At 37.4% G+C, this 12,122-nt stretch overlaps 1 protein-coding gene across 8 annotated transcripts in view; it reads right to left on the bottom strand.

Annotated features, from left to right (window-relative positions):
* RIC1 (RIC1 homolog, RAB6A GEF complex partner 1) overlaps positions 1 to 12,122 on the bottom strand; it is a 163,997-nt gene that overhangs the window by 61,521 nt on the left and 90,354 nt on the right. For 7 of the 8 annotated variants that reach the window (XM_070794215.1, XM_070794213.1, XM_070794212.1 and 4 more), the window contains 2 exons: positions 9,171 to 9,262; positions 2,299 to 2,387 (listed from right to left, as the gene is read on the bottom strand). In XM_070794215.1, coding sequence (XP_070650316.1) covers positions 2,299 to 2,387; positions 9,171 to 9,262 — 181 coding nt within the window. The remainder of the gene's footprint in view (positions 1 to 2,298; positions 2,388 to 9,170; positions 9,263 to 12,122) is intronic. The other variant, XM_070794214.1, reaches the window with a different exon arrangement.

Genomic DNA, 12,122 nt, shown 5'->3' on the forward strand with positions numbered 1-12,122 from the left:
TGCTGGGAGAAACAGAATAACCTCAGATATGCAGATGACACCATCCTCATGGCAGAAAATGAAGAGGAACTAAAGAGCTTCTTGATGAAAGTGAAAGAGGAGAGTGAAAAAGCTGGCTTAAAACTCAACATTCAAAAAATGAAGATCATGGTATCCAGTCACATCACTTCATGGCAAATAGATGGGGAACTGGAAATAGTGACAGACTTCATTGTCTTGGGCTCCAAAATCTTTGCAGATGGTGACTGCAGCCATGAAATTAAAGGACGATTGCTCCTTGGAAGAAAAGCTATGACCAACCTAGACAGCATATTAAAAAGCAGAAACACTACTTCGATGACAAAGGTCTGTCTAGTCAAAGCTATGGTTATTCCAGTGATCATGTATGGATGTGAGAGTTGGACCATAAAGAAACGTGAGCGCTGAAGAATTGATGTTTTTCTTGAGAGTCCCTTGGACTGCAAGGAGACCAAACCAGTCAATCCTAAAGGAAATCAGTCCTGAATATCATTGGAAGGACTGATGCTGAAGCTCCAATATTTGGGCCACCTGATGTGAAGAAATGATTTATTGGTAAAGACCCTGATGTTGGGAAAGAGTGAAGGCAGGAGGAGAAGGGGAAGATGGAAGATGAGATGGCTGGATGGCACTGCCAACTCGATGGATATGAACTTGAGCAATCTCCGGAAAGTTGTGATGGACTGGGAAGCCTGGCGTGCTGCAGTCCACGGGGTCGCAAAGAGTCAGACGCGACTGAGCGACTAAACTGACTGAGCGACTAAACTGACTGAGGCAACTAAGAAACATTTTGATTTTCTTTTAGTTTCATTTAAATGACCATATGTGGTTATCGCACTGGACATCACATCAACAGTATGGATAAAAAAGAAACAGATAAAAGGGTTAGAAAACACAATCAAAATACACAACACCCTGTTCTTGCCAGCTGCAGCAAAAATTCTTTAGGAAATAAGAAAAAAAAAGCAACCTTTAAAAGCTATGCAATAAGAGTGATAAAAACTTAAGGAACTAATTTCTATTTCTGGCAATATAGCAAATTTGATAGCTGGAATGACTCTCCACACTGCAACAAGTAAAATGTTAAACAGAATACTTAAATATTTCAAAATATTAAAAAACACTGGGAGGTAAGTGAGTGTACAAACTGCTGTTGCCCTGAATTTTTCTGCCAAAACCTAGAGACCTGACTTTCACCTATGATGACTCTCAACATACGAGGAACAGAAGATAAAACTCAGAGCTTGGTCAAGACGGGGAATAGAAGATACCCATGTAATGCTGAGAATACAATGTCATATTCAAGGGAGAGTGAGAAATAAACTCTACCACATAGAAGGTGAAAAAAACAGCAAGAAGCACTTTCCTGTTTTTGCCCATGGTATTGAATGGAAAATAAAGAAGCTCCCCTGAGAATCTGCAACCACAAGCCAGTCCTCAGGCTCATCTAAAATCTGTATAACTTGTAGGATTCAAAAATGAAAAAAATCTCAAACAGAGAATATAATGCAAAGGCTTCAAGACTAATGTAGTTTTCCCAGATGACTGGAAGAAACAAACAGATATCCTCTCAGCAAAAACTCATTTCAATCTAGTTTCTGCTTTCCTGATCAGAAAACATACATATGCTTTCTTTCCTCCTTTGTTCTTGACTCAAGAAGTAACAGTTGGGCCTTAGAAATTAACCTGTGATCATGAAAGAAAAGGCCAAATGAATGCCAGTAGAAGCTTACCTTTGGATTTCTTGCCATTATAGAGAATAAATACTATTTGTTTAAGGGATAGTAAGTTGGGTTTTCTGTTAGTTTCAGTCAAACACATTTCCAATAATAACAGATTTTATACTTACTCCAGTGGACAGAATTCACCTAAGAGTCACAAAGGGAGTTCCAAGAGAGACTTTTTGTTTTGTTCACTACTGTGTACCAGCATTTAGAACAATGTCTGGCCTATAGTAGGTACTCAATAATTACTTGTTGAATGACTAAATGGAAATGAAGGCATAAAATAACAGAGGCAATGAAATTAGGAAAGAGTCTAAAGCAAAGCCCAGACAAGCAACATAGAGGCTACAACTAAGTGAGGATAAAGAAAACTGAATGGAAGATAAAAAAGGTCTCCCAGGAGACTCTAGTAGAAATCCTTGAGTCAGAGAGAATTGTTGTTACATGTTTTAATAATACTTGGCCTTTGGCATCCATCATCTAATTCAAATCAAAACTCACTACACATATTATCTGTAATTAAGAAAGGGGAAAAAAAAAAAAGAAGAGGACTCACCAGGATACTGTTTTGCTGTTAATTCTAGTTTATGAGACAGCTGCATGGCTCCAGTGGTGTTATCTATTGTATAAACCTGTACAGAACCACTGTGAAAATCAAAAAGACTTTCAGTGTAAAAAGACAAATACAAATATAAAAAACATGACTATGGAAATATATTCTGCTGATAGGAGTATAAACTAGAACACAACCATTTTGTAAATAATTTACAGTCATCTCATAATCTGAAACAAATGCATATTCTACAGTCTAGTGATTTCACCTATAGATATATCCTAGAAATATCCTTGTCTTTGTGACATATACAATGTTCATTATAAGACTTTAAGTGCAAACAAATGCCAACCATTCACATGTCCAGCAACGACAAAGGGAAGAGAAACTGTGGTATATTCATATAATAGTATACCATACAGAACTGAAAATGAATTTTTGTCCTATACCTTAAAATGGACAGCATCTCTCTCTACCCACACATCTATCTATATATCTATATAAATAGTATAATTTTATTTCTATACTGTGAAAAACATCCAAAACATAGTAGTGAAATACATTTGTGGTAAAAATACACAAAGAACTAGTGCACACAAGTTCCAGATTAGTAACTGCCCTGGTAGAAAGAAGAATGTTTCACAGAAGAGGAGGAAGCAGGGGCTTCATCAGTTCAATACTGGTAATATGCTACTTTTCATTTTATATTATTTTTTGTATGTATACATTATCAGATCAGATCAGTCGCTCAGTCGTGTCTGACTCTTTGCGACCCCATGAATCGCAGCACGCCAGGCCTCCCTGTCCGTGACCAATTCCCAGAGTTCACTCATACTCATGTCCATTGAGTCAGTGATGCCATCCAGCCATCTCATCCTCTGTCGTCCCCTTCTCCTCCTGCCCCCAATCCCTCCCAGCATCAGAGTCTTTTCCAGGGAGTCAACTCTTCGCATGAGGTGGCCAAAGTACTGGAGTTTCAGCTTCAGCATCATTCCTTCCAAAGAAATCCCAGGACTGATCTCCTTTAGGATGGACTGGTTGGATCTCCTTGCAGTCCAAGGGACTCTCAAGAGTCTTCTCCAACACCACACTTCAAAAGCATCAATTCTTCGGCGCTCAGCCTTCTTCACAGTCCAACTCTCACATCCATACATGACCACAGGAAAAACCATCTCCTTGACTAGACGAACCTTTGTTGGCAAAGTAATGTCTCTGCTTTTCAATATGCTATCTAGGTTGGTCATAACTTTCCTTCCAAGGAGTAAGCGTCTTTTAATTTCATGGCTGCAGTCACCATCTGCAGTGATTTTGGAGCCCAGAAAAATACAGTCTGACACTGTTTCCCCATCTACTTCCCATGAAGTGATGGGATCGGATGCCATGATCTTCATTTTCTGAATGTTGAGCTTTAAGCCAACTTTTTCACTCTCCACTTTCACCTCCATCAAGAGGCTTTTTAGTTCCTCTTCACTTTCTGCCATAAGGGTGGTGTCATCTGCATATCTGAGGTTATTGATATTTCTCCCGGCAATCTTGATTCCAGCTTGTGTTTTTCCAGTCCAGCATTTCTCATGATGTACTCTGCATATAAGTTAAATAAGCAGGGTGACAATATACAGCCTTGACGAACTCCTTTTCCTATTTGGAACCAGTCTGTTGTTCCATGTCCAGTTCTAACTGTTGCTTCCTGACCTAAATACAAATTTCTCAAGAGGCAGATCAGGTGGTCTGGTATTCCCATCTCTTTCAGAATTTCCCACAGTTTATTGTGATCCACACAATCAAAGGCTTTGGCATAGTCAATAAAGCAGAAACAGAATGTTTTTCTGGAACTCTCTTGCTTTTTCCATGATCCAGCGGATGTTGGCAATTTGATCTCTGGTTCCTCTGCTTTTTCTAAAACCAGCTTGAACATCAGGAAGTTCACGGTTTACATATTGCTGAAGCCTGGCTTGGAGAATTTTGAGCATTACTTTACTAGCGTGTGAGATGAGTGCAATTGTGCGGTAGTTTCAGCATTCTTTGGCATTGCCTTTCTTTGGGACTGGAATGAAAACGGACCTTTTCCAGTCCTGTGGCCACTGCTGAGTTTTCCAAATTTGCTGGCATATTGAGTGCAGCACTTTCACAGCTTCATCTTTCAGGATTTGGAATAGCTCAACTGGAATTCCATCACCTCCACTAGCTTTGTTCGTAGTGATGCTTTCTAAGGCCCACTTGACTTCACATTCCAGGATATCTGGCTCTAGGTTAGTGATCACACCATTGTGATTATCTGGGTCATGAAGATCTTTTTTGTACAGTTCTTCTGGGTATTCTTGCCATCTCTTTTTATTATCTTCTGCTTCTGTTAGGTCCATACCATTTCTGTCCTTTATCGAGCCTATCTTTATACATACTCGTATATCTATGATATGTGTTATGATTCTGTTAAAAAACTTTTTTAGAAGGGTCAAACTGTTACAAAGGGCCAGAAACCAAGAGAGTTTTTCTATTACATCTAAGCTACATTTCAAAATTGAACTACAATAATCATAAAAAACACCATTTCTCCTTACATGGCTATTCTCAGGTCAAAATTTAACATCAATGTTGTTTTTAAAATGATTTAAACCCAAGGCTGCTTCTGCACATACCAGGATGACACCAAGCATATGACTGCCAGAATGTTCTGACCCTAATGTGTAATCCTTCAAGGTAGGAGAAGTCAGACGGTCTCCTCACAGCAGCTCTGATCGGTTTCCAGCCAGGCCTAACTCTTAAGGATCAGAATGGGACTAAATAAAACACCTGCAATAACAGGCTGCTTAAAGCTATCCCATAGCTCCCTGATACTCTGTTTTTAAATTCCTTTTTTTCTGTTTCATTTTGTATCCTTTCTCTTGCTATGTTCTTCAAGTATATTAATCTTTTCTTCTGTAATATTTGATTTGGGTCTTTTATCTTCCACATTTCAATTTAATACTCAAAAGAAGTTCTCTCTTTGTGCCACTCTCTCCTCTCTGGTGTCTGGTCTGTGATCCCCTGCTGCTTTGGTCTCCCAGACTTTCATTTGCACACACTCAGTCCAGGGAATCTGCCAGGCTCTGTCTCCCCATCCACGTGCTGGAAACTCTCTCAAAGAAATTAAAACTGGGACAGTTGAAGAGCTGTTTTTTTAAAAATTTTTTTATTTAGATTCTCATCTCTCAGGGACCACTGTCCTTTGTTGCCTGATGTCCTATGTCTTGAATTTGAAATAGCTGTTTCATCTCTTTGTCCATTTTCTTGACTATTTCAGGTGGGAGAGAAAATCTGATCTGTTATTTCAACCTGTCAGAAGACAAATGCCTGGAACATCTATCCGGACTACCTGCCCAATTAGCTACCTTGCAGAGACACAGCACTAAGTGGCTAGCAGGTATTGTTTTTGCTTTGCATCTAAAATTGTCAAGTGCTAACTCTGGGTTGCTGAGCTCTAATAAGTCAGTGAGGAATCCAGATATCTCTAATATAAGAAGTAGGTGTTAATAATTACAAAAGATTGACAATTTAAGTATTTATAGTGCCTATATTCTTTATTTTTCTTTCCATTTCTCATAAGCCCAAAATTATTTTTTTTATTAAAAAACTACCTACTAATCTCAAAACAAAAAAACTTTTATAATAAAGATATACGTAGCTATTATCACTACAAGTAATCAAATTTAGTTCATCAATATTGAGACAGCTTGATGCTATTGCTACATGATGTCACAGGAAGTACAAAACATCACCTATGACAAAAGTGTCTAACTAGAATCTAATCAAACCTTAAATACAAGGGTAAGAATAAGGTTTTAAACTGGTATCCTAAAAGAAAGTGACTTTCTACAGAACTCTAAGGACACCAGCTACAGACAGATTAATTGTTCAAAGTAAGTACTAAGAGATCAGGGCTAGAAGCCACTAGTAGGATATGTCACGTAGCTATAATCACAAAAATTTCATCCCAACCCACAATCATGCCGTAAGAAGGGCTGATTCTGCCCCAACTCATGAAAACCGAGGTGACTAAAAGACTGAAGGCCAAGATTCCATTTTCATCCTGGAAGAAGGGTTGAAATCCTCGATTCTAATCTGGCCTTGCTATACCCCTGGGTGCTAGCCCTGAATGCAGATGATGTAGAAGTGCACACCCACCACTGTTCCTATCTGTGAGCTTCCTACTAATTTGACTGTAATGGTTCAGTAAGAACCACCTTCAAGGTTCAAACAGGTGTTACAGAAAGTAATTAAATGCCATTATGAGAAAACATAACAAGACACTTTAGAATGTAGGATATTCTATAAACAACTGACCTAGACTCTTAAAAAAAAGTTAATATCATAAAAATAACAAAGGCATTATAGGTTGGCACAAAAGTAACTGCAATTTTGCACTGCTGAACTTTGCTGTTTGACACTGGAATATGTTCTTAAATAAATGTGGTTATGTTATACATCATTTTAATGGGCATTTCTCGCTTTTTTTTTTTTTTTGCTAATGACTTATTACTTGCTGTTTATATTTATTTTACACTAGGGAAATGATGTTAGACAAAAAGCAAATTTGAGGGATTTTCTTATTTAAGTTCAAAATGGGTTACAAAGCAGCAGAGATAACTAGTAACATCAACAACGCATTTGGCCCGGAAACTGCTAATGAACATACGGGGCAGTGGTGGTTCAATTAGTTTTGCAAACGAGATGAGAGCCCTGAAGAGGAGAAGTGCAGTGGCCAGCCATCAGAATTTGACAACAACCGAGAGGATCATCAAAGCTGATCCTCCTGTAACAAGAAGTTGCCAAAGAATTCAACATTGACTGTTCTACAGTCATTCGGCATTTGAAGCACTTTCTGGAAAGATGAAAAAGTTCGATAAGTGGGTGCCTCATAAGCTGACCACAAATCAAAAGAAGCATCATCTTCTCTTATTCTATGCAACAATGAACTATTTCTAGATCAGACTGTGACATGCGACAAAAAGTGGATTTTACATAGCAACTGGCAATGATAAGCTCAGTGGTTGAACTGAGAAGAAGCTCCAAAGCACTTCCCAAAGCCAAGCTTGTACCAAAAAAAAATAGTCATGGTCAGTGTTTGGTGGTCTGATCCACTACAGCTTTCCAAATCCCAGCGAAACTACTACACCTGAGAAATATGCGCAGCAAATCAATGAACTGCACTGATGCACTGAAAACTGCAATGCCTGTAGCCAGCACTGGTCAACAGAATGTGCCCAGTTCTTCCACATGTCACACAATCAATGCTTCAAAAGATGAATGAATGGGGCTATAAAGTTTTGCCTCATCCACCATATTCATCTGACCTCTCCCCAGCCGACTACTACTTCTTCAAGCAGCTCAACTTTTTTGCAGGGAAAATGCTTTCACAACCAGCAGGACACAGAAAATGCTTTCCAAGTGTTTATTAAATTCTGAAGCACAGATTTTTACACCACAGAAATAAACTTATTTCTCTCTGGCAAAAATGTGTTGATTGTAATGGTTCCTATTTTTATTAATACAGATGTGTGTGAGCCTAGTTATAATGATTTAAAATTCATCATCTGAAACCACGATTACTTTTGTACTAAGAATTTTTATAGGCAAAAGGTAACTAAAGAGAAATGATAACCAAATATAATTCATGAATTTTGAATGATTCTGACTAAAAAAAGAGAGATATAAAGGAAATTTGGTGGCAATTAGGTTAGTCTGAATATGAATGAGTTTTAGATCTTATTGAGGATTTATCATTAATTTACCCATGCATTTGATTAAAGATTGTGTGTCTATGTAAGAGAAAATGAATTAGGAAGGGACTGGGAGACATGATTAGGAAGTAGGAGTGATAAAATTTATATTGGCTAGCAATGTTCTATTTCTTGACCAAGTTGTGAAAAGATGGATGTTTGTACTATAATTATTTGTAAAACTGTGACTATCTTGATTACACACTTCCCCATTTGTTTTTATTTTATAATATGAAAATTACAAAGGGTATTATAAGTTATATGTCAATAAATTTGACAGTGTATATGAAAGAAACCAATTCCTAGAAAAATATAACTTGCCAAAATGACTGAGGAAGAGATAGAAAAATCTGAATCTTCTGTAAGGCTATTTTAAAAATGAACTGGCATTCAATTTTACTTTGAAAACCTTCATTATTTGAATCAAGTCAAGAAAATGATTTTACAAATGAGCTTTAAATGTGCTTGTTAACTAAGGCACACTCACTAACTCAAAGGCAAGTCAACACTGATGTCTTAAAAAGAAAGGATCAGGGGCTTCCCTGGTGGCTCAGAGGTAAAGAATCCACCTGCAGCAGACATAGGTTTGATCTCTGGTCCAGGAGGCTTCTACACGCTGTGGAGCAACCAAGCCCATGTGCCGTAACTCTAGATCTCAGGAGCCAAGCCCATGTGCCACAACTACTGAAACTTGTGCCCCCTAGAGCCTGTGTTCCACAACAAGAGAAGCCATCTGCAATGAGAAGTCCAGTGGCCCCCACTCACCACAACTAGAGAAAATCCTGCACAGCAACTGAAGACCCAGCACAGCCAAAAATAAACAAAACCTCCTCCTGATGTTATTTAAAACAATAAAGAACCTAAATTTTAACTGATTTAACCTTGTGACTCAATTTCCTACCACTGAAAAAAAGCTCACAAATTAAAACACCTAATCTCCAAAACCCTTTATATTTGCTTGCTTCAATTAAAATACTTTTACATTTTATATTAAGGTTGATTCATAAATTATAAAAGGCACAACAAAATTCCTAAGTGTGTTAATGAGAACATCTTATGTTTTTAAAAAAAATTATTTTTGGCAATAAGTCTTAAAATACAGGCATCTACATTTATTACCTCGCACAACCAAATGCCATCAGTCGATACTTGTTATTTACTGCAACACAAGTTCCATCAACAACATCTTGTGGCCAAACTCCATGAAGCTGCTAAAATTAAGAAAAATAGTTAAGATTTAAAATGTGTTCTCCAAATATACTTCAATTAACATAATTCCCCTTCAGTAAACATAATTTCATAAGGTTTTATATGGTTCTTTATATGGTTTCATCTGGATAGGAAAACATCCCATCAGGACTACCATCTGGATTTTTTCCCTTAAAATCTCAATTTCATTAACTGGTTTAATAAATATTTCCAGATGAGCTCAGTCCAGTGCTAATTCATTTATAAAACACTAAAAGATGGATATCTGATCTCTAAATTCAAATTAATTGAAGACAATTTTCCTATTAAAATGTAAACCTCTTGATGGTAGAAACTGCATCTAACTTACTCACTATTCTTCTTCTTCCCACTTAGCACATAGTGTTTAACTTTCCCAATCAATGGGAATTAGTCAATTTTATTTGGTCTATCTCGTCTCTTGAGAAACCTGTATGGGGGTCAAGAAGTAACAGAACCCTGTATGGAATAATTGAATGGCTCAGGATAGAGAAAGGAGTATGACAAAGCTGTTTATTGTCACCCTGTTTATTTAACTTATACACAGAGCACATCATGCAAAATGCCAGGCTGGATGAATTACAAGCTGGAATCAAGACTGTCGGGAGAAATATCAACAATCTGAGATATGTGGATGACACCACTCTAATGGCAGAAAGCAAAGAGGAACTAAACAGCCTCTTGATGAAGGTGAAGGAGTAGAGTGAAAAAGCCAGCTTAAAACTCAATATTAAAAAAAACTTAAGATCATGGCATCCAGTATCATCACTTCACAGCAAACAGAAGGGGAAAAGGTGGAAGCAGCGACAGATTCCTCTTCTTAGGCTCTAAAATCACTGCAGATGGTGATTGCCGCTATGAAATTAGAAGACGATTGCTTCTTGGTAGGAAAGCCATGACAAACCTAGTCAGTATGTTAAAAAGCAAAGACATCACTTTGCCAACAAAGGTCCCTTATAGTCAAGGCTATGGTCTTTCCAGTAGTCATGTACCAATGTGAGAGCTGGACAATAAAGAAGGCAGAGTGCTGAAGAATTGATGCTTTGAATTGTGGTGCTGGAGAAGACTCTGAGGAGTCCCTTGGAAAGCAAGGAGATCAAACTGGTCAATCTTAAAGGAAATCAACCCTGAATACTCTTTGGAAGGACTGGTGCTGAAACTGAAACTCCAATACTATGGCTACTTGATGCAAACAGCTGACTCAACTGGAAAAGACCCTGATGCTGGCAAAGACTGAAGGCAGAAGGAGAAGAGGGTGACAGAGGATGAGATGGTTGGATGGCATCACTGATTCAATGGACATGATCTTTGGCAAACTCCAGGAGATGGTGAGGGACAAGGAAGCCTGGTGTGCTGTAGTCCTTAGGGTCTTGAAGAGTCGGACATGACTCGGGGCTGAACAACAACGACATTCTTTAGAAGTGATTAATGATTTGTCAATTGCTTACTATTCTCTTTTACTCTTTTGCTTTATAGTATAATAGCATGGTATATGGCAGCCTAACATTACATCTCAGATCTACCACTCACTTGTAAAAATGACTTTGTGACATTTTCAAGCTTCAGTTTTCTTTTCTGTAATTACCTCTTAGAGTGTTTTGAAGTTTAAATGGGAGTAGATATATTCAATACATGTAACCCACTTAATATAATGCCTGGAATTCAACAAGTTAAATAAGCTTCGATGAATAAATGATATTATTATTAAGCTTTATATACTACTTAATTTTGAATACAGACACAGATTCAACTCTACTGTCTGTTTTTATTTGTCAGATCAAGGGCATCTTAGATCATATATTCTAAGGTAAAGGTCACCATGACTGCTAGTTTAGTAAGCACAAAAATTAGCACACTACAATACAGCACTTTATTTTTGGATTCTCACAACAGTAAACATTAGATGATCCGATATAATTAAGCTGTTCAAAACATAATACTATAGATTTTTTAAAATTCCTAAATAAACTATATAATCTACTATCTAAATATGAAATGTTTGCTTCTTTGTAGGAGTTTTATTTATTTTACTTTAATAATAAAACTATACTTCAGATAATGGAAAATGGCAAAAGAGAGCAATGAGCATTATTTCTTTGGACTACTGTCTAGACTGGAATTCATTCATTCATCCCTACCATAAAAGTCTTCCAGGCACCCACTATTCACCAGATGCTGCTCTAGATACTGAGGATACTGCAGATATTCAAACATACTAAAATCCTCAGCTGTATCCCTGCCTTACATTTGTTAAGAGACTGACAAGTTTAAAAAATTGTACAGTATTACACAGAAAGTTGGTAAATGCTACAAAAAAAATAATAAAACAATTATGGAGAAGAGAGTGTATGGGGAAAGGATGTAATATTAAACTATTTTCCCTATGATGAAGGTGCCTCTCAAGGAAAGTACTGAAAGAGATAGAGCAACAGAAAGGCCCTGTCACAGCAGCATTTCTGGCATGTTCAAAGATAAAAGAAACTTGTGTGGCTGGAGTGGAGTGGAATAAGGGAAGAAGTAGTAAAGGAGGTAATGGATGAAATAGCAGGCCAGATTTATAGGGCTTTGAAAGCCACCATGATGAGACCTTTGACTTTTTCTCCATTTCATATATAGGGAGTCATCTGGAGAGTCTTTAATTTTTTTAACCCTTTCTATTATAAATTATGATACATTAAAGAAAAATACCAAAACCAAAAATGTACATCATAATAATATCACAAAGGAAACACTTGTGAAATTACCACTCAGCTAGGAATTACTAGTACCGAAAGTCTCCCAATAGTGTCACTCCTGATCAATATACCCTCACCCCAACCACAAAATTAACCAATATCCAGATTT

This window comes from Bos indicus, chromosome 8, assembly GCF_029378745.1.
Source record: "Bos indicus isolate NIAB-ARS_2022 breed Sahiwal x Tharparkar chromosome 8, NIAB-ARS_B.indTharparkar_mat_pri_1.0, whole genome shotgun sequence".
In the NCBI taxonomy this organism is placed as follows: Eukaryota; Metazoa; Chordata; class Mammalia; order Artiodactyla; family Bovidae; genus Bos; species Bos indicus.